Raw genomic sequence first — 23,314 nt, forward strand, 5'->3', positions numbered from 1 at the left:
ATTTACCCTAGTCGAATTTAAGGGACACTACTCAAGGCAAATATTAAGTCAAACTAAAGTGATAAATTGATGCTCATGGAGGTCTAAGGCGTCAATGTTATTGCAAATAGAGGTTTAGTAATCGAGAAATTGAGGTAACTGCAGGACGTGATATAAGGCTAGCCGGGGACATTCAAGTACTAGGCTGATGACGTAGAAACTCCTCATTATAATTCTCTCACTAGTACTCAACTACTCATAATAAAACGATCATTGCATTGCATAATAAGACAGAAGAAAGTGCTACTTGTCTACATCTATTCAATTAAAAAAAAAAAACTTTTTGATGTTACACTTGACGACGCATGTGATCGAGAGGTTCTGTTTTTGCGCGACTCTGTGCCACCCACACTTTCATGCCTCAGTAGTTTCGTTACCGCGCAGTGCTGCGCTGGTTTTGTTGGTTTGCAAAACTCATTCAAACTGCAAGTAGCAAAGAATACCATATCCTTGTGATGTTGCATGATGCCTGAATGGTCCACGCCACTTGATCAAGAGCAGCTTCAGCAGAAAATCCAAGCTCTGTCTTGGCTCTGTTTCTGGCAGTGCTTTTGAATTTTGTGCAATAAACCGTAGCACTGTCATCGAGTGCCAGTTTGGCGGCAGGCAATTTGAATGGATCTAGACGTATGCAGACCCTTCAGACGTGATTTTCCTTTAAGCTATGTCTTTTTCTTTGGCACGAAACATGTGCTGCAAGGTTTCTGGAATGGTATTTTAACAGTCCTCGTTGACTTAATATTTGCCTTTAGTATCCCTTTAAAAGAAGTCTACTGTATAGGAAGCTTGCTGGGCATAAGTTTACAGTGGCATTTTAACATGATTGGGTAGTATGCAGGTGTTGCTTTGTTTTCTCATCATCATTGTCTTCAGTTATTTACCAGGGCATTTATTAATCTGTTTATGATGTCCACTGCTTGCTTACAGATCCCCATGGGAACCTCGTCACATACCAAAATTCGGTTGGCGAACAAGGGAGTCAAGCGGTTGAACAGCTCCGGATACGGAGATCACTATGTCCATCTGAAAATACGGATACCACAGTTAGTTGAATTTTTGAGACCTATGTAATAGTCGTGCACATCGAACGCTTCAGCTTTGTGTGAAACAAGTGTCCTGTTCATGTAGGAGTACAGTATGTAGGCCTAGCAGAAATTATTTTAATGAAGTTGAACCATATTGTTCTCAGTTGCATTTTCTGACTGCTATTGCATTTTCGTGATCCTGACACAACATACATAGAGACTGCTGGTTTTTTTTGCTCATGTGGTCAAACGTCGACTTAACGAACACTTATATGATGAAATATCTAATATAATGAAGTTTAAATAAAAAATTTGGTTGGCCATGCTGGACTTCAATGAATATTCTACTGATTCTACTGCTATAGCAAAGGGAACATTTGCTCACTCAGCAGCTAGATGGATGTATTTTGGTAGCAAAAATGTCAAAAGTGCAGAAGAGCAACTTGAGACGACGTATTCTGGACATGCATGCACATTTTCGCCAATGTGCCGATCCTGGATCCTTGCGATCACACCAGAGGCCACAGTTCCATATATTAACAACAGTGCAAAGGCTGTTTGTAGTTTACTGTTCCTGTGCCACGTATCCACACGGCACGCTGCTGACAGGCTATCAAAATTAACAGGAGAACATTTGCTGGCCTGTTATAGGCATTCAACATGCATTTCTTTTGTATTGACCCGATAGCACTTTTGTTCTTGCAGATTGGATGTATGTTTATAATGAATTTTGGATATAACATAGATGTTTTTCTGTGAGACGCAGCTTTGTTATAGTGAGGTTTGACTGTATTTCTTAGTTCTTACATTATATATATTTTTTTTCAATCAGACTCATGAGAAATGTGTCAATAAGGCCCTGTTGTACCGTTAGCACCTGATTTTTAGACTCCCTAAGGGTCGTGAAAACATCTGAAAGATCGGGCAGTCCGAAAGAATAAATGCGTGCCGCCCACTGCCCCTTAGGGCTAAAATTGGCACAGGCACGTCTGTAATAGCTCTTAAGGCCTGCCAGTGCACTTATTAGGCGTATCAGTGTTCGGACTGTGACAGGACATGGCAGGTGCAAGCGTGTATGGGGAACCAGCGCTGGCCAGGAGGCGCTACGACATTTTTCATGCGTTACTAAAATATGCTGAAACCGTCCGATAGGGAGGCTACGAAGATGGCACGACATATTTAGTGATAAGAAACGTGCGCCTGTATCAATGTTTGTTTAGCCCGATGCGGCCAGCCAAGTTCTGTCCATGGCCATGCGCGCTGCGTAGAGCGCATGCGCTGCTACGTCCTAGCACGTCGGTTCCCTGCCGTTTGAGGAGCCGTGAAAAGTGTGACTCAAGACAATCGGTGAATTTGCTGACACGAAATCACTGCGTGTGCTACTGGAAACTGTGTCTACCGCTCGCTAGGCTGTGTGTTACGGCGCTGCTGTCGGCACGCGAAGCTTCAGCGCTGGTTGCCCATACAGTTGCCCCCTTCCACTCTTAGTATGCTTCACTGCAATAAATTGCGTATGCTTCACCGCTTAACACCAGGGTATTGCGGCGAAGGTAACTTTTGGGAACCGGCATGCAGTGTTTGATTTTTGCCGTGCTTTCCGCGCTTTAAAGCCATCGGCGGAAATGACAAAGGCGGCGCCGGCACCATTGCTGATGGCGGCAAATTGTTTCAATAAAAATTGTGGCGCTGAACAGCAGGAAGCTTAATAGCGAACATCGAAGCAGCTAGGCTGAGTGTGCCGCGGTGGTGGCCATGGCTGCCAGCGAATTGGCAGGCGAGAACACTGGTTGAAGGCTGCGAGATAATAAAAATCATGGTGGTGATGGCTTCGATTAATGCCTCTTCGGACCTGCGGTCACGACATAAAGCCGGGAAAATCGGACAGCAAAGGGTTTCTGCTTGTGAAATTTCAGATGTTCTGATGCATTGGCTCTAAGGAGTATGTGGCAGTGCCGAAAAGGCATCAGAAATATCTGGCATGTCCGAAAAATTTGTCATTGACTGCGATTTGACAAGCTTTATGATAATGGAAGACCAGGGTATACTGTACAAGTCATGACCATAATGACCTTTACTTAGAAAACACTAATTCTTTTGCACAAATTTAAGCATTCACTTACTTTTAATGGTGGGAATAGCCTCCTTTGAAAACTTCATCTCACTTAAGTTTAGAGCACTTGAACGTACTGCAGATATTTATGGAGAACTTTTAATACCTGACGATTGCACAGATTAACTTGCTGTGGACCTTTTTGTCTCTCTTCTTTGCCAACTTTTAGGCGGCTAAATGACAAGCAGAAAGCGCTGATTCAGGCCTACGCTGAACTGGAAACGGACACGCCTGGCACTGTTGACGGCATAGTCAACACAAGGCAAGGTAGGGATATACTTGAATAATGAGGAACTACGCTGATGATGTGCTACTGACTACTCATTATGACAGATCTGTCATTGATCGGAGACTGTAATAAGAAAAATACAGCAGAGACACTTGCGACTGTTTACGTATGAGAATGCAAAAGCACTATACTATTTGTAAACCTCAGAATGTCGTGGATGCAATTATTTTATATACTCATGACGTGGTGCCAGCTCCTCCCCATTGGCTGCAAAGTCACGTGCCCGATGATGCACGCACTAGGCCACTCATTTAGTCAGCCAGATGGCTGTGATGTGACATGTGCAATGACGCATGCACTGGGCATACCTTTAGTTGGCCAGAACTGTGAAGCCGCTGTGGTGTCGGGGGAAGTGTGCTCGTTCGCATCCCAGAGGCCTGGATTTGATTCCCACCCACAGTGAAACGTACTGAATTTTCTTTTCAAAGCCATTAATTTACTTTGTTTTGTTTACAGGAACCTCCCTGAGAAATTCGACGTCAATCCGAGCATTTTTTACATGTTTTTACTCTCTGCCCCTTCATTCATTTTTGGTACCATTTTTAAGTCACGCCGACTATGACGGATTTTCACACAATGGGGCAATAATGCTTTTGCATCTAAAAGAAAAAAATGAAAAAAAAGAAAAGAAAACTTAGTGTTTGCTGAAAGCACTTTTAGAAGGGCATAACATGTGTCGTCATCATCAGCCTGTCTTTATGTACAGTGCAGGATGAAGGCCTCTCCCTGCGATCTCCGATTACCCCAGTCTTTCACTCGCTGATTCCACATGTATTCATAACATATGATTCCATAATATATGTAGGGGTCTCTGGTTTCGGGTTTTACAACTTCAGATATTGAGAGGTAAAATAAGGGCTAAAAATTAGGCACAATATTTTTTTTCTTGATAATGGGAAATAAATTATGCTTTTATCAAAGGCATTTTAATATTGCACATTTTAGAATGATTTTCTTATTAGCACTGAAAGGTACTGACAGATAAAAGCACAGGCCTCCTGGGCAAAATGGAAATATGCTTAATTTCACTGACAAGTTATGTAGGTGGTTGCTCCAGAAAACTTTCTTATAGCAGCTGGCTATGTGGGAACATGCTATGCCCATGGCGTTAGGTGGAAGCTGAAACCACCACACGGTAGATGAGTATTCTACCATAAAGCTAATCCTGCAGATCATGAAGCATTGCACAAATTGATAAGGCTAGCTGTGATGCTGCCTTCGAAATTTTTAATGTGCCACATCACGCATTACCCATACAAGAAAGCTCTTGACCCATGTGTACTTTGGTGCGAATTGTATCACTCGCTAGGTGTTGCGGCAACACAAGATGTGAGCAAGAGGGGAAGGACTGATAGAAAAGGGTGTATTTGAAAGACCTGTCAGGGCAAGGAGGAAATTTAGGTGACAAATTTCCCTTCATGGCAAGCAGATACCTGTCAGCACCTCTATACAATTGTGCAGTATGCATGTAATCTAACGTAACCATAAATGGCAGATTGAAAAGGTGCTCAAGATAGTCAGCCATGATCGTCATGATTTTATTGTGTGGATTTTAGGACTTGAGGGATCAAGAATAAGCCAAGACTCAGTTGAATAAATCAGATGAAAGGCTACTCACTGTGTTAGACATTCAGTTTGATAAGGTTTGGGCAGATCTGGTTTGTACAGAGTGGAGCGTCTTGAAAACCAGTGCAGCACCTTTTAATGTGTAAGTTGCAGAGTAGCCTTTTATTGCTTAGGGCAATGCTAAGCGTATACAGTTGACTTCCATTAACTCGAGCCTGACGGGACTGACGAAATTGATCGAATTATCTGGCAGGTCGAATTAAACAAGACGCAGACAAAAACACCAAAACACACTGCTTTGGCAGCATTTGCCCAATTCCGACGCTCCCAAATCGAATGCATGCCCACTTTCTATGTGCCCAAAGTAGAAAACTAACTTAGAAATTACATTAAATCTTCCAAACAAAGTAGAAATTTAATGCACACCCGATTTCTTTGGGCAAGAAATATAGGCAGGGGTCTAACATGTTTCACCATGGCGGCCAGTTTCCTAAAGTTATCTTTGCTGCAAAACATGTATTATGCAGTAAAGCATACAAACGCCGCAAGGGTGGTCTTGGTTTCATGCCCGATTGCATTGCACAAGCAATTTTCGAGCCAATTTCCCTGAAAAGAAAAAGGGTGCATGTTAGAATTAGTTAAATAGACATAATGAGCTATGGTTATTTCTCGAAATTCTTCCTGGGGCACGCAGAAAATAAGCGTTTTCAACGGGACAGTACGTGTGTTCAACGCATTCACTGTGCCCAAGCTCTGCCAGAGACCGATGCTGCCACTAAAGCTCGCTATTGGGGTACCATAGGGGTCAGGCGAGTGCATACTGACTGGTCCAGCTCAAGTTATCCAGCAAAGGCCTATTTTAGAATTGAAATAATGAAAGCACATGGGCACAGGCTGAGACCTTCGGTAGGGATTGAATTAACCAGAGTCGAATTAACGGAAGTTTACTGTATATATCTGTAGTCTTTTGACATGACCTCACTCTCTAAACGCCTTACTATTGCACTAAACAAACTTGTATGTGTGGCTGTAAAATTACAGGTTTATGACTGTCCAACAATTGATCAACAGTACTCTTCTGAACAGGTTGCAGTCAAGCTGCTCACTTCCACAGCTTAGGATGGTTTCCATTTTTATCTTTACATTTCATCACACAATGTTATACCCTTGTCTCTGTCTTGTGACACCCAGCTGCCCTAAATCCCAGTTCAATTGTCTACAGCTTTTGAGTCACCTAGTTACTCTACCGAATGCTCATTGAACTTCCTGCATTTTGTGCATAATGTCAGTAGATCACAACTGTGTCTTACAGTGTCACGAAATGCCTGAGACTTAAAGACCATGTCCATAAAGTTTCCTTGTGGTGTGTTGATTTAAAAAGACTCGGTTCACAGAGTGTTAATGCAACTATGTCTCTTGTGTTTCTGCCAGCATGCGCTGCTAAGTACTATTTTGATATGTTCTGTCAGTTTTATACAGAAAGCAAAATTTATTTTCTCCTCTTTCTGTAGGCGAGAAGAAAACGTATGCTGGCAGAGATGAGACCGCACAAGAAGGAGACATGGGTATTCTCGAGAAAATTAAAAAGGCTATTTTCGGATGAGCTTCTGCGTCATTTAGGTTTTATATTAAGGTATGCTGTGCAGCTTGCTTGTGAGTACTGCCCAAATTGTATGTCATTGAAATGTGTAATTTATTTTCACATTTTCCTCACAGGCAAAACTGCAATGGACGATCCAAGCGGTTTAGTGAGGCAAATTCGAACTGCACTGGATGAAGCTGTGGTAGAACCGGTAGAAGACCAAAATAATAACAAAGTGTAGTGTCTTATTTGTTTGTTCCCTGTGCGACATTATATTTACGTTTTATTGCAGCCTATTAGCTTCATTCTTTTGTTGAACCGACATCAATAAATGAACGTATCGTTAGTCATCACTTGTCTTCAGTATACAAATGTCTGTCTTCATTGACTTTTGGTTTGTAGTTTCGGCTGAGTTAACATTATTTTGAGCAGTCAGAGAGTTTCTTTATGCTGTGGTGTTGCCTTGTTTTCCATGTAACTAGGAATACTGTGTATGGCCAATCTTAAAGGGACGCTAAAGTAAAGTAGAGCCAAGTTAACACTATATTATTCATCTTAAAGTCTATTACTGTTCTATGTTTGCCAGTATACAACTGTTGCATAGAAAGTTGTCACTGAAGGTCTTGCTGCGGCTCCTCAATTTGAATTGCCCATGACAAAATGGACAAAATGACAATCCCCATCTGACCTCCTTCTCTGGTGCTTTGTGAACCTGCCAGCGCTGACGTAATGAGAGGTGCCCTAGACGAAAATATGTGGCACCACTCTGATTTTTCTTTATTTTCATTTTTTCACTTACAGATGCGCTGTTTCTTTTTTATGAATGACAATTTCATAATTATAGAAGCCTATCTTTCAACTTAGCTTGACTTAATATTTTACTTTAGTGTCCCTTTAACACAACACTGGTGCTCACAATTATTTGGTACTACTCTAATCACCTGCCACCCTAAGATGCATGCACTGTCTGGATTATAGCTAGCTTGCACAAAGCCTGGCAAGTTGACAAGCCAGTAACGGTTACAGTACTTGGTAGAGGTGTGCTATATCTAATACTATATGAGAATTGAAATAGTACTAAATACTTCTTGCTGTTAAAGCCATATGTCACTTGAGAGTTTAGTGTAGTAGTAAATGATCGCATGGGCATTGTGCAGTGCTTGGTCATACGTCTCGTTACCTAGTGCAAATGCTATTGGATGTTTTGGAGTTAAATTATTTGTACCACAACCTTGATGCCAAAAATTTATGGCAGAAAACATCCTACCATGACCGTTGATAATAAAGCAATTCGCATTCAAGCAATGTAGCGACACCACATATTGAAAGTCCCATTTATTCAACATCTGTGGTGATCGTTCTGAGACTTCTGTTGCTTTGACTATATACGACATACTCCGGTATCCTCCCACTTTGCTATAGCGCTTGTTTGCCAATGTCTCCCATGGGCATAATGGCATGACGCCGCCTGTACCACGTCGATGTAGTGACAATGATGGAATGACGTCGAAGGAATATCAAAGGTTTAACGAAAATGACAATGAGATGACTGTTTTTAAATGACGGCTATGGTATAACGACGATAGTGTGATGACGGAAATGGTATGACGAAGCTGGAAATGACAACCATGGCATGACGACAGTGACATCACAACAGTGGCATAATCACGATTGCAAGGGGACAGCATAATTATGATCGAATGACAAGGCGGTATGACAACAATGGGATGATGTTACTGGATTGATGACGATGGTATGACGACGGCATGATGAGAGTTCGATCATGAAGTTAGAATGATGGCGATGCAACAACCGCGACGGCATCGCAATGATGGTATGACAATAAATACAGTACATTACAACTATGACGACACAATAACAACAGTGACATGACAACGGCTTGGGGTAACTGGGGTGATGACAAGTGCATCAGGATAATAGCATGATGACAACTGCGTCATAAAACCTGTATGCAGACAGTCTATAGTGACAGTCTAGAGTACAGATCAGAAATATAGAGTGATGACTGAATTATGACAGTGCCATCATGGCAGTGAGGGGACAGTGAATGCAGGATGACTCTATGATAACAATAGCGTGACGATGACAGCATGATGAGTCAAATAACAAAACTCGAGTGACGTTGATGAAACTACTACGACAGCGTCATGACGACGGTATGACAAAGCTGGAATGCGATAGTGCAACGACCACGCGCACAAACCTGGTGGCTCAAGCTATTGGACAACTTGAAGACGCAGAGTTGGCATAGAAGGCTTGACAATGATGGCATGATGAAAATCGGATCACGAAGGGGGAATGACAATGCTGGAACGCCCCCGATGGCATCATGGCCAGAAGCACATAGCTAGTGACCCAAGCTGGTAGTCAACTTGGGCCACTGGGTTGGCATAAAAGGTTAGATAAATAGGTGGATAGGTAGGCTCAAAATGGCTCAAGGGGGCGAGGAGTGCTAATTACATTAAAATGTTGTGGAACAAACGGCTCTTGCAGTTGATTTCAGGTTATGAATGAGAGTCCAGTTTCTCTGACAACAAACAGTGATGACTGCAGTACACTATGTAATGTCACTGGGGTCTTTGAGGTTACACATTCTGTAGGTAGCCGTGACAGCAGTGTGCTGCAATGTGGGATATCATTAAAGACTTTGCATTTGCAGCACTTCACTATAGAGTTATGAGAATAGAACGCACTTGATAAAATACAAATGCCTTTCAAGCTTTACTGCCACAAACTTAGCCACACGTCACAGCCGCTTCTGCATTCATTTCAAATAGTTTTTATCTAATGTACTGTGAGTTCGCATTGCATGATGTAGGTAGCAGCCATGCAATGCAGTTTGGACCCCACATATTCAATATTTTGGCATACTTGGGGATATTAAAATTCTTACTCTGTTTTTTAGATCGAAATATTAAGATTCTGCCTTTATTTGGGATCCTCACTCTGCCTTGCTTGCCAACTTGCTTGAAGCCCTTCAAAACCACGTCACTTGCTTTTAGTCTTACTAATTACACCTGTGCAGAAGATGTAACCTCAGTTAAACTTCACCTTAACTTTATGAACTTCTCGGTGAGATGGAAAATAAATTGCTTGGCTAGTTCATTTTTGTAATATATATGAATTCGTATCTCAAGAGAACCTGGTTTGCTGCAGCTCGGTTAGCGTCGTCGTGCGCTGCTCACAACTACGAGAGTCGAGTGCCAAGCTACTGGACCTGCATGACTGGACCAATGTGCATGTTAGTTCATTCGTGGCCACGACTTGTGTCAAAACGTAGTAATGAACCACTGTCTCCATTGCTGGCGGTACAGTTACATTTGTAATCACCAATATTTTGTTAATGCTGATATGATCGGCTCAAAATGCCGCTTTTACCAAGTTGAGCAATGTCCAGAATAGCGTCGCAGTGCTGTGACTGCTATGCTGAATCAGCCTTCTACTCCAGGCATCGGCTATGCGCAAAAAGTGTGCATAATGTTTCGTTTCCGGAAATGGGATATTTATGAAGACGCGTTTTTTTTTACCTCTTGTTAATTTTGCTTGTGCAAAACGCACCAAGTTGGGTATTCAAGCATGGAATTGTCACAGATGTTGACTTATCACTTTCTGATTCAAGGTATGCAATGTGGTGGATGCTGACATAAGGTAATTGCATGTTGAACAGTTTTTTTTTTTGCATGAACTAATGTTATCTAAATGAGAATAAAGGCTTCTTGCTTTATGCAAATTGTTGAACTGTTCGATGATCATTGTGTGCACCAGTAACATGATGCGAGTCTTATTTGGTTCTTTTTCGAAATAAAAAAAAGCTATGTTGAAATTGTTCATATGCATTCTTACAAGCTATTGAGGCCTGATGTGTTTCAGCAAACGAGTGTGCGTACATATTGATATTTGTGGTAAATGTTGCTCTGGGCACCATATTAGCAAAAGCAGGCGTAACGGTATTCGCCGAAGAGGTGCTTTGCCGCTGCTGAAAGTACTCTGCATGCCTCATAAGTATTTGGACAGAAGCCGCAGTTGAAATGTTGGGACTTGAGGTAAAATATATTTAATTTTCTAGTCCCATGTTCGCATTTCACTGCATTCTGCTGCAGGTCCACTTCTATCTCTTTAGTACACCGTAATCACGGTAACCGCGCTATCTTGTTATTTGTGCGGCCCATTGAGGTTCCTACAAAAATTACTAGAGGGAACTCTGGCGCTAGTGTCTACGGGAGCTGCAATGGGAGCGGTTGTCCCAGTATGGGAATTATGGGATGGATTTGCCTAAACTTCGTTTTTTTGGCTTCAAACGGCTTTGTGACTTTGTAAACTCGTCATCTTCAGCAGTATATTGCGCAATAAATAATTAGATAAACATCATTAAAATTGCCCGACGGCAGGATTGTGTGTGTGAAGTGATTTTTGGAAAGGAAACGGAAGAGATGAGTGCAGCGCCGTAATTGTCTCTCACAGGAGGACACCTAAACAGCACTGCACGGGGAAGGGGGAATGGGAAGAAAAATAGCAATTGCACGCGTTCCCGGCGTCTTCTGCACTTCGAAGAATATACAAAAGATTTATATAGCGTAATATACAAAGCCACAAAAACGTTTGAATCCACAAGCACGAAGATCAGACAAATCCATGTACTTCCCATCATTCCCATCATAGAGTTAGTAGAACAAGTATAGTAACTCTATGATTCCCATGGTAGGACAACGACGGCAGCGCCACAGTTTCCTCTAGTAATTTTTGTAAGAAATTCCATAGAGTTTCCTACAAAAATTCTTGTAGGAAACTCTATGGGAAACACTATGGGCATAGAGTTAGTAGAACAACTCTAGAGGAAAAGCTGGGCCGGAAAAGTGGGAACCTCTAGGGCGCCGCCCTGTTGCTACTGGTCAATGTGGCCAGCGCAATTACTATTGAAAGAGCTGAGAACAAGTACAGGTCACCTTATGCTTTGTCACCTAAAAACGCATACCTGATGGCTTTATGAAGGTGGTACGTTAATATTAAGTTTACAGAAAGCGATCGCTAAGTCCGTGACTTATGTAAATCACGATGTACGCATTCATGCAATAAAGGATGACGCGAATTTCGGTTTCGAATCTGTTTTTTGGATGCGTAGTAGTTTCGTTTGACATGCGATCGCGCGTCGACATCGGACGCTATGACACACTCGTGCCTTATGTGCCACCGAAGCCCCGAAGTGGTCTGGCATATACCTTCACATGTAAGTAAACGAATTTATCTCCTTGTTGAGAATATCACGCGAGTAGGCAGCTCTTGTGGTACATCACAATCGTTCGAGAAGCGTCACAGTAGAGCATTTTTCTGCATGCGGAGCGGTGTTTTTATTTGCAGGTTTCCCTTCAGTAGGAAATTGCTGGACAGGCGGACCAGCGCACCGGAATTGTACTGGCGAAGCCACAAGCAACTCAAAGAATCTGTTTAATTGTTGCACTTTGAACAATCATGCTTCTACAAAGGCCACAGCAGAAAAACAGCCTGATGACCGAGTATTTCTGTGCCACGAAGTAATCAAGAGGCGAGTGCCTAATGCGGACGAAATAGAGTGCATCGAGACTTAGAACGACAGAAAGCTGAGCTAGTTCGTAAGGATTCATTATGCAAAACAGAGGTGAGGCGTGCAGACAGGACACAAGAGTAGAGAAGTTGGCGGCGCGCGTGTTGTTTGCTTGTAAATACTCTACTCTTGTTTCCTGTCTACACGCCTCACCTCCGTTTTGCATAACGAGTGCATCATGCCACATATTAATAGCTTAGGCGTTTTATTAACTGTGCAATATTTTCAACACTTCCTTGCATGCCATTTCATGTGGCATATCTTTTCTGGTCACAAATTTGTGCAGCGAATCTATTTGCATGATCGACTCCGGGCCTGTGGGACCGTTCACTTGCACTTGATGCTGAGTCTTTTACATGTACCCATAAACTGCAGATATGCACATCAGATCCCTGCGAGCACTTTCAAAATTCAATTATTTTCGACAACAGGCACATATGCAATACTGACATAATCCGGAATACCACTAAGCAGCTGGGACACATTTTTGTTGACCATACTCGCAGGTAAAATAAGTACATCATGTGGACAGCTCCAGCTCATTTTCCTTAAGTCAGTGTGTACAAGGGTTATGCAAAAATAATTTTTTTCTCGCGCACCGATTATTTTGCTTTATAAGCAAGAGAACCCACCACGTTAGTGTAACGTATCTTGTGCATCACACTAATATGTGCTTTCATTTACCAAGTGAGATGAGTTACTTTTATGGCTCATTCAGTCATATCACACTGCAAGCTGCATTCATCAATCTTCAATGGGATGTTGCAAATGTTTAATGAAACATGTTTCCCTTTTATGCAGATATGCAATGGCAAGCCCTTCCGTGTGTTCCAAAGGTAAAATTTAAGCTCTAAATTAAAGCAGACATTTCTAGTCAGAAACAAGCAAAAATAGTGAATGCAGAGTATCAGAAGCCCAAGGTACAGAAATTATGAGAAGTGTCGAATGATTTTAAGGAAAGAGTCGTATTTAAAAATGCAAGACCCTTTAGTGGAGGTCAAGCAAGTCAATATAGGTAGAATACTCTGCAAAATTATGCGAGTGAGGGGATGTCAAACAATGGGTCAGGAAATTCGTTGTTTTTCTGCAAAACAAAAGCTGATTGCCATTACATAAGTCACTAGCACCATGATAAATTCAGAAATAAACCAAAAAACAAGACACGCAAAAATAAACAAAACATTTAATGATATTTCAGCAGAACTTTTTGTTGGGCTAGTTGGTGCATATTACTGAAGTACTATAGCGCCAAACAGACGACACAAGAAGAGACACGGACATAAGCGCTCGTCCGTGTCTCTTCTTGTGTCGTCTGTTTGGCGCTATAGTACTTCAGCCATTTAATGATGCTCTCTCCACACTGGGATAAATAAAAACAAACACATCACATCTAATGTGGACATATCAGATGCCTTGTGAAACATAAAGGAACAATTCAGTTTCGAGCTATGGCACTTGCCGCATAGATGTGGGGGGGCCTTGCACCAATAGTGATAGTTACCACTGCATTTAGAAATTGAAAGCATTCGTGCAGACAAGGATGATTCTTTATATTTTTGGCTACCACTTCAAATGCCTCCACCAAGTGTTACAATGCTGCACGCAGCCATACTAAGGATCTCGCAACAACACCTGCAGGTAAAAAGCAGAAGCAGTCAAAGTGCTGGTGTGTTCTGGACACTATGTTTGAAAACTTTTAGGCAAGAAGAGTGCAAGAAGCAGACATAACTGCATTTATTTCCATAATTCCCCATTTAAATGGCCTTTTCTTTTTGCTTAGACAATGCCTACGCCTAGCCACAGCAGCTCCCTCATACAGACTCCGCAAACCAAGAGGCCGTGGAGGCAAATGCAGGTAAGAGGCAATAAGCAATAGCACTGGTATCGACATTCATCTAATTTCTTTTTATTTCGTTTAGGCAGCCAGCACACCTCGAACAGCCACCTTGATTGCGAGTGTGTCACCCTAGTCGCCAAGGAAACATTTGAGGGAAAGTGACAGGCAATGTGAACAGCCACTCCTCCATGTAAACAATACTCTTTCTCTCGGATGACTCCTACGCCTCACCACGCCAGCACACTTGTGCACAAAGATGCCGCAGAGGCACGTGCAGGTCAGAGGCAAGAAGCAGTGGCACTGGTGTCGACATTTACCCAATTTCTTTTTCTTACACTGAGGCAGCCAGCACACCTCGAACAGCCACCTCGACTGCGGGTGTGTTAGTTGATCCCTGTTGTACATATGCTCATAATAAACTTCAGTAAACTTGAACTTCATAATAAACTTGAAGGCAAATGGTACATTGATGCATTGTATTTTTGAACATTTATTGTACACATACAATATATGTTATACTTTGCAGTGCTACAGAGCGTATTATGAAGCTTCCCCCTATATTATGCACCTTTAATTACGTATGTGTTGTGTGGCCCTCAATGCAGTTCATGTTGTAGCAGCTGCTTTGTCTGTGTATCGCACATTGGCTTAAGCTCGTGATATCCACATACTTCTCTCACATATACAAAATAAAGTTCTATGTAGTCCTCAGTGTTACAACAAAAAATGAAAGTAAACAATCCGATCGTGGAATTATGTTTATTACAGTGATTCCTACGACAGTTACTGACAAGTTGACAACTTGAACTGGTCAATCGGTCCATAGCCTCCTCTATTTTTCAAAAATAAAGGAGGCTATGATCCGTCATGGCAAGGAATTGTATGTATACATAAAAAAAGGGGGGTATGTGTGTGTTTGTAGTGGGGGTATAGGATTAGGGCGGTACGAAAAAATGTACCAACACCATCCTCTAGACCCATTCCGTTGAGGTACCGTAACAAAACGTATTATGCATAAAGTTCATACAACCAACTCTGATATTACTACAGACGCCAGGCGACGCGAGCTACATTTGTCATGATGCATTCGCGACTGCACCGGATGCCCTCCACATTATTCTCGTTAATCGTGCTCACTGCGCCGAGGCAAAAGAAAGACCATGGGCGCAGTTGCCTTTAAAGTATCTCGACCTTGCGAGGCACGGCTGCGCGTGCCAGGGGAGCTGTCCGTGCGAACACTCCCTGGCACACACCTGCCTCGGCGGCCCCAACCTACGTACCGTTCTGCTTCGAGCTTTGATCCCCCCACTGTCCCTCGGGTGCCCTGGAGTTCCTGCGCCGCCTGCTCTACTACCATCTCAGGTGCTCTCCTGAGACTTCCGTTTGTCGGTTACATGTGCCCTACAGCTGGATCATTACTTATAATAATAAAAAACCCGATCTATCGTCACGACGATAGATCGCGAAAGCGGCTTTTGCAACATACCGCGCCCGTGCGAAGATAATTACGGAACGCCAACGAGGAATCTGACCATAGCTTCGAGCTCGTAACGTCGTCGAGTGACACTCCTGCAACAGGCGTGACCGCTGAAAACCGCATAGCGCCAGAAGCTTGAACAGGATCATCCCTCGGTTGCATAACTGCCAGCTCTACGGCCAACATGGACCACACCCACACCATCCCGCAACATAGAATAAAGAACCGACTTATGAAGCCCAAACACACGGCTGCACGCACACATCACAACACTTCAAGCATAGAGTTACTATACTGACTCTAGAGGACAAGCTACCCGTAGGGCCCATTCATTAAAATCGGGAACCTCAAGAGCGCCGCCATGTTGCTACGCGCCGAGGTTGCCAGCTCCTGAGACGCTTGCTAGACTTGGTGACAGTAGTCAGTTTTAATCCGGCAACAGTAGCAGCGTAGCAGCATGGCGTCTCGCTTGAAGTGTTGTGATGTGTGCGTGCAGCCGTGTGTTTGGGCTTCATAAGTCGGTTCTTTATTCTATGTTGCGGGATGGTGTGGGTGTGGTCCATGTTGGCCGTAGAGCTGGCAGTTATGCAACCGAGGGATGATCCTGTTCAAGCTTCTGGCGGTATGCGGTTTTCAGCGGTCACGCCTGTTGCAGGAGTGTCACTCGACGACGTTACGAGCTCGAAGCTGTGGTCAGATTCCTCGTTGGCGTTCCGTAATTATCTTCGCACGGGCGCGGTATGTTGCAAAAGCCGCTTTCGCGATCTATCGTCGTGACGATAGATCGGGTTTTTTATTATTATAAGTAATGATCCAGCTGTAGGGCACATGTAACAGACAAACGGAAGTCTCAGGAAAACACCTGAGATGATAGTAGAGCAGGCGGCGCAGGAACTCCAGGGCACCCGAGGGACAGTGGGGGGATCAAAGCTCGAAGCAGAACGGTACGTAGGTTGGGGCCGCCGAGGCAGGTGTGTGCCAGGGAGTGTTCGCACGGACAGCTCCCCTGGCACGCGCAGCCGTGCCTCGCAAGGTCGAGATACTTTAAAGGCACCTGCGCCCATTGTCTTTCTTTTGCCTCGGCGCAGTGAGCACGATTAACGAGAATAATGTGGAGGGCATCCGGTGCAGTCGCGAATGCATCATGACAAATGTAGCTCGCGTCGCCTGGCGTCTGTAGTAATATCAGAGTTGGTTGTATGAACTTTATGCATAATACGTTTTGTTACGGTACCTCAACGGAATGGGTCTAGAGGACGGTGTTGGTACATTTTTTCGTACTGCCCTAATCCTATACCCCCACTACAAACACACACACATACCCCCCTTTTTTTATGTATACATACAATTCCTTGCCATGACGGATCATAGCCTCCTTTATTTTTGAAAAATAGAGGAGGCTGTGGACCGATTGAGTTCCGACAGTTCAAGTTGTCAACTTGTCAGTAACTGTCGTAGGAATCACTGTAATAAACATAATTCCACGATCGGATTGTTTACTTTCATTTTTTGTTGTAACACTGAGGACTACATAGAACTTTATTTTGTATATGTGAGAGAAGTATGTGGATATCACGAGCTTAAGCCAATGTGCGATACACAGACAAAGCAGCTGCTACAACATGAACTGCATTGAGGGCCACACAACACATACGTAATTAAAGGTGCAAAATATAGGGGGAAGCTTCAAAATACGCTCTGTAGCACTGCAAAGTATAACATATATTGTATGTGTACAATAAATGTTCAAAAATACAATGCATCAATGTACCATTTGCCTTCACGTTTATTATGAAGTTCAAGTTTACTGAAGTTTATTATGAGCACATGTACAACAGGGATCAACTAACACACCCGCAGTCGAGGTGGCTGTTCGAGGTGTGCTGGCTGCCTCAGTGTAAGAAAAAGAAATTGGGTAAATGTCGACACCAGTGCCACTGCTTCTTGCCTCTGACCTGCACGTGCCTCTGCGGCATCTTTGTGCACAAGTGTGCTGGCGTGGTGAGGCGTAGGAGTCATCCGAGAGAAAGAGTATTGTTTACATGGAGGAGTGGCTGTTCACATTGCCTGTCACTTTCCCTCAAATGTTTCCTTGGCGACTAGGGTGACACACCCACAGTCAAGGTGGCTGTTCGAGGTGTGCTGGCTGCCTAAACGAAATAAAAAGAAATTAGATGAATGTCGATACCAGTGCTATTGCTTATTGCCTCTTACCTGCATTTGCCTCCACAGCCTCTTGGTTTGCGGAGTCTGTATGAGGGAGCTGCTGTGGCTAGGCGTAGGCATTGTCTAAGCAAAAAGAAAAGGCCATTTAAATGGGGAATTATGGAAATAAATGCAGTTATGTCTGCTTCTTGCACTCTTCTTGCCTAAAAGTTTTCAAACATAGTGTCCAGAACACACCAGCACTTTGACTGCTTCTGCTTTTTACCTGCAGGTGTTGTTGCGAGATCCTTAGTATGGCTGCGTGCAGCATTGTAACACTTGGTGGAGGCATTTGAAGTGGTAGCCAAAAATATAAAGAATCATCCTTGTCTGCACGAATGCTTTCAATTTCTAAATGCAGTGGTAACTATCACTATTGGTGCAAGGCCCCCCCACATCTATGCGGCAAGTGCCATAGCTCAAAACTGAATTGTTCCTTTATGTTTCACAAGGCATCTGATTTGTCCACATTAGATGTGATGTGTTTGTTTTTATTTATCCCAGTGTGGAGAGAGCATCATTAAATGGCTGAAGTACTATAGCGCCTAACAGACGACACAAGAAGAGACACGGACGAGCGCTTATGTCCGTGTCTCTTCTTCTTGTGTCGTCTGTTTGGCGCTATAGTACTTCAGTAATATGCACCAACTAGCCCAACAAAAAGTTCTGCTGAAATATCATTAAATGTTTTGTTTATTTTTGCGTGTCTTGTTTTTTGGTTTATTTCTGAATTTATCATGATGCTAAAGTGACTTATGTAATGGCAATCAGCTTTTGTTTTGCAGAAAAACAATGCATTTCCTGACCCATTGTTTGACATCCCCTCACTCGCATAATTTTGCAGAGTATTCTACCTATATTGACTTGCTTGACCTCCACTAAAGGGTCTTGCATTTTTAAATACGACTCTTTCCTTAAAATCATTCGACACTTCTCATAATTTCTGTACCTTGGGCTTCTGATGCTCTGCATTCACTATTTTTGCTTGTTTCTGACTAGAAATGTCTTCTTTAATTTAGAGCTTAAATTTTACCTTTGGAACACACGGAAGGGCTTGCCATTGCATATCTACATAAAAGGGAAACATGTTTCATTAAACATTTGCAAAATCCCATTGAAGATTGATGAATGCAGCTTGCAGTGTGATATGACTGAATGAGCCATAAAAGTAACTCATCTCACTTGGTAAATGAAAGCACATATTAGTGTGATGCACAAGATACGTTACACTAACGTGGTGGGTTCTCTTGCTTATAAAGCAAAATAATCGGTGCGTGAGAAAAAAATTATTTTTGCATAACCCTTGTACACACTGACTTAAGGAAAATGAGCTGGAGCTGTCCACATGATGTACTTATTTTACCTGCGAGTATGGTCAACAAAAATGTGTCCCAGCTGCTTAGTGGTATTCCGGATTATGTCAGTATTGCATATGTGCCTGTTGTCGAAAATAATTGAATTTTGAAAGTGCTCGCAGGGATCTGATGTGCATATCTGCAGTTTATGGGTACATGTAAAAGACTCAGCATCAAGTGCAAGTGAACGGTCCCACAGGCCCGGAGTCGATCATGCAAATAGATTCGCTGCACAAATTTGTGACCAGAAAAGATATGCCACATGAAATGGCATGCAAGGAAGTGTTGAAAATATTGCACAGTTAATAAAACGCCTAAGCTATTAATATGTGGCTTGATGCACTCGTTATGCAAAACGGAGGTGAGGCGTGCAGACAGGAAACAAGAGTAGAGTATTTACAAGCAAACAACACGCGCGCCGCCCACTTCTCTACTCTTGTGTCCTGTCTGCACGCCTCACCTCTGTTTTGCATAATGAATCCTTACGAACTAGCTCAGCTTTCTGTCGTTCTAAGTCTCGATGCACTCTATTTCGTCCGCATTAGGCACTCGCCTCTTGATTACTTCGTGGCACAGAAATACTCGGTCATCAGGCTGTTTTTCTGCTGTGGCCTTTGTAGAATCATGATTGTTCAACGTGCAACAATTAAACAGATTATTTGAGTTGCTTGTGGCTTCGCCAGTACAATTCCGGTGCGCTGGTCCGCCTGTCCAGCAATTTCCTACTGAAGGGAAACCTGCAAATAAAAACACCGCTCCGCATGCAGAAAAATGCTCTACTGTGACGCTTCTCGAACGATTGTGATGTACCATAAGAGCTGCCTACTCGCGTGATATTCTCAACAAGGAGATAAATTCGTTTACTTACATGTGAAGGTATATGCCAGACCACTTCGGGGCTTCGGTGGCACATAAGGCACGAGTGTGTCATAGCGTCCGATGTCGACGCGCGATCGCATGTCAAACGAAACTACTACGCATCCAAAAAACATATTCGAAACCGAAATTCGCGTCATCCTTTATTGCATGAATGCGTACATCGTGATTTACATAAGTCACGGACTTAGCGATCGCTTTCTGTAAACTTAATATTAACGTACCACCTTCATAAAGCCATCAGGTATGCGTTTTTAGGTGACAAAGCATAAGGTGACCTGTACGTGTTCTCAGCTCTTTCAATAGTAATTGCGCTGGCCACATTGACCAGTAGCAACAGGGCGGCGCCCTAGAGGTTCCCACTTTTCCGGCCCAGCTTTTCCTCTAGAGTTGTTCTACTAACTCTATGACTTCAAGCGAGACGCCATGCTGCTACGCTGCTACTGTTGCCGGATTAAAACTGACTACTGTCACCAAGTCTAGCAAGCGTCTCAGGAGCTGGCAACCTCGGCGCGTAGCAACATGGCGGCGCTCTTGAGGTTCCCGATTTTAATGCATGGGCCCTATGGGTAGCTTGTCCTCTAGAGTCAGTATAGTAACTCTATGACTATGGGTGCGGCCGCTTGCAAGCATATAGTTATTATACTGTATATAGTATGCATAGACTATATCAACTCCATGCTTGCAAGTGACGAGAATACCGTTGCCATAGGGTTTCTATTAGTATACCTATTTATTTATTTATTTATTTATTTAGAAACTCTATGACCATTGCAATGATCGCAATCTCGGAGGCTAGTAGAAAAGGAGACGCACAAATAAGGTTGAACAGCGTTGTAACAATACGTTAAATTGTAGAAAAACTGCATTAATGCTATTAGCCACAATGAAAGTTTAAAATATGGCGCTTCTCATTATAAGTTCACAAATCGGCAGTTGAAACGTACTATACTGACGCAACAACCGTTTGAAAATACCAGGCTAAATCGGTCAGCTACACTGGTTTTAGCGCGATATTGAAGCGAGTCTGGCATTGCAACGAATTCAAATTCTCGTTGTATTTGAACGACGAAGCCCCTGTTAAACTGAAAAGCGGCGCTTAGGTAAGTTATTAGCTTCACCATTTGCTGTTATTCTTGCCTCGCAATTATGTCTTGTTACACGTTGTGTGCCATTAGAAAAGAGACAGGTGCGCCGATATTTTTTTTTCTCGTGCGGCACTAAAATGACAGTTACTGGTATACTTATGAAGTCTTCTAACTATTATGCGTGCTATAAACGTTAAATTTAGAAAGCTGAAGTTAAATACGATAAGCATGCTTCCTTTCTAATGTCCATCTTGGAAGGTTCCGTTTTCGGCTTGCTGCGCTGCTCAGCGCCAGCGAAACCCGCGTGTAGCATAAATTTCCGTATTAGTATTGCTCTCCTAGGAAGGTGGATCATGCTTGGCATTCCTTTATAATTAAAGTTCGCAGCACACACAAGTATTCAGAATGATGACTGTTAGAGTTGTCTCTTTAGTGCCAATGGTGTGAATTGTGAAATACTTGTCGAAAAGGACGTCGTGCAGAGGAACACGCGTGTATCTCTGCGCCATGCTACATTGATGCACGAGCAACGTCGTAGATTAACGCCAAAGCCGCGAGGGTGATGCACACAGGAATGTTCCACATATATGTAGAGTAAGGGAAATCGTTATAAACGAGAAATGAACTTCCCAGTTCTAGGAATATGACCCGATTAATAGAGAATTGTCGTAAAATATATGCATATAAGAAACGGTGGTTGCAAGAGACCGCAAAAAGAAAATACATTACGCTATTTTCTGCATTTGTTCAGCTTTCATTGTTTGATTGCCTCAAGAGTGCCAGTATATGCAGCTTTTTTCAGAAGCAAATGGTACAGGACAAGTTTGCATAATACTTTGAACATGAGCTTTGTACAGATGCTCAAACACTCTCTAAAGCGTTCGATTGGTATGCCAGAGCAAAGGAAGAGATGTTCTGACTTGGTTTCTTTGTTTAGGAGGCATTGCTTATGTGCAGAGGCAGCCACATGAACACACAATTTATATAGCTTTGAGTCCAGCGTCTAGAACTCAGTGGCTACGTACATATGATGTACATTGTTTGCTCTTCCACATGCTACGTGTGTGTTATGAATATCCTGTACTTCCTCTACAAGTGCAGGGATGGCTGCTTCAGAGCAAGCCAGATCTGAAGACGGCAATCTCCAGCCAGCTGCTGCTGCCCACAGTGATGCACCCAATGACAATGGGGTGTATGATGACTCGGCAGCAACACCAAGTTCAATGCAAGTTAGTAGCAGTAATGCTGGAGAAAGGAAGGATGATATGCCTCAAGCAACGAAAGAGCTGGATAGAGTGCCATTGGTTGGGCAGACAGAACAGGTAATTTTCATTAGATGAATTTGTGGAGTCGTGAAGATTTAGACATGTTTGCTTTTCATGAAGGCAGTAACAATGCTAGCTTGTGGTAGGAACAAGAAAAATTTTGGAAGTGTCCGGCATTGCTTGGATTGTAGTGATCTGGGGTTCGCATGGTAATATGCTGCTATTATAATAATGCGCAGTGTCCCCCTTAAAGGGCCCCTCACCAGGTCCCTTAGCAAATTTTGGTTATATGCTGCAAGTTGTTACCTGTCTTCTAGTTGGGTATAGTAGTTGGTTACTGGGTTCTGCTGCAAAAATTTTTCAAACTGGCTCACTAATAGCACAGATAAAAATATTTTAATGCCACAAACCCATGATTTCAGTAGGCCGGCTCCACTGCCAAGTGAGACGCTCTCTCCACTCACCCCGTCTAGCCTCCACAAGCGAAATTCCTTCCCTGCATTCTCCCATACCTTACCTCGAGGATCGCATGAAGCATACGTCACGGTCCCCGCCTTCATTTTTTTTTCTCCATGCTTTCTTTTTTTTTGCGCTGTGCATTTTCGCTGACGGCATTACGCGCGACCTCTTGTGATTGTCTCGTTTAACCTAGTGCACGATTTTGCACACTGTATGCGCACAAGGACACATGACTAGCCGTATAATTAAGTTCTACATGAATACTGAGGCAGAACAAGCGGATCGCAGAGCATGATCACACGCTGGAACACGGTAGAAAATGGTATAGTTTTGGTACCTGCGCATGGGACTGCACGACTGTGCGAACAAACTGACGAAGCGGAAGTACACCTCTTTTGCTTCAGTGCGAAGTAAAACAAAAAATATGCGGACGTTCTGTTTGTGTATTTTATCATTTCTCTCAACTGCAATTTGTGAATTCAAGCAGCAGATCGCACAGATAACAGATGTTGTCTTGAATAATTCTTGCAGTCTTGTGTCAC

General features: G+C 43.0%; 2 protein-coding genes and 2 long non-coding RNA genes across 6 annotated transcripts in view; 3 read left to right on the forward strand and 1 right to left on the reverse strand.

Annotated features, from left to right (window-relative positions):
• Nucleotides 1–6,961, forward strand: part of LOC135919551 (protein tumorous imaginal discs, mitochondrial) — a 37,050-nt gene extending 30,089 nt beyond the window's left edge. The window contains exons 9-12 of one of the 2 annotated variants that reach the window (XM_065453454.2): nt 967–1,082; nt 3,344–3,441; nt 6,541–6,662; nt 6,746–6,961. In XM_065453454.2, the coding sequence (XP_065309526.1) occupies nt 967–1,082; nt 3,344–3,441; nt 6,541–6,632 (306 nt within the window). In that variant the 3' untranslated portion in view covers nt 6,633–6,662; nt 6,746–6,961. The remainder of the gene's footprint in view (nt 1–966; nt 1,083–3,343; nt 3,442–6,540; nt 6,663–6,745) is intronic. The other variant, XM_065453453.2, reaches the window with a different exon arrangement.
• A 4,523-nt stretch (nt 6,962–11,484) lies between these two features.
• LOC135919525 (uncharacterized) lies at nt 11,485–14,482 on the forward strand. The gene is made up of 4 exons (XR_010569990.2): nt 11,485–11,856; nt 13,012–13,046; nt 13,991–14,065; nt 14,130–14,482. It is a non-coding gene; the product is annotated as an uncharacterized lncRNA (long non-coding RNA).
• A 2,810-nt stretch (nt 14,483–17,292) lies between these two features.
• On the reverse strand, nt 17,293–18,256 carry LOC135919526 (uncharacterized). The gene is made up of 2 exons (XR_010569991.2): nt 17,739–18,256; nt 17,293–17,674 (listed from the first exon to the last, which is right to left on the reverse strand). It is a non-coding gene; the product is annotated as an uncharacterized lncRNA (long non-coding RNA).
• Nucleotides 18,257–20,811: 2,555 nt separating this feature from the next.
• Nucleotides 20,812–23,314, forward strand: part of LOC135919520 (golgin subfamily A member 3-like) — a 28,662-nt gene continuing 26,159 nt past the window's right edge. Inside the window, exons 1-2 of one of the 2 annotated variants that reach the window (XM_065453399.2) lie at nt 20,812–21,063; nt 22,150–22,370. In XM_065453399.2, the coding sequence (XP_065309471.1) occupies nt 22,152–22,370 (219 nt within the window). In that variant the 5' untranslated portion in view covers nt 20,812–21,063; nt 22,150–22,151. Of the gene's footprint in view, nt 21,064–22,144; nt 22,371–23,314 lie in introns of both variants that reach the window. The other variant, XM_065453398.2, reaches the window with a different exon arrangement.

This window comes from Dermacentor albipictus, chromosome 3 (genome assembly GCF_038994185.2).
Source record: "Dermacentor albipictus isolate Rhodes 1998 colony chromosome 3, USDA_Dalb.pri_finalv2, whole genome shotgun sequence".
Taxonomy (NCBI): domain Eukaryota; kingdom Metazoa; phylum Arthropoda; class Arachnida; order Ixodida; family Ixodidae; genus Dermacentor; species Dermacentor albipictus.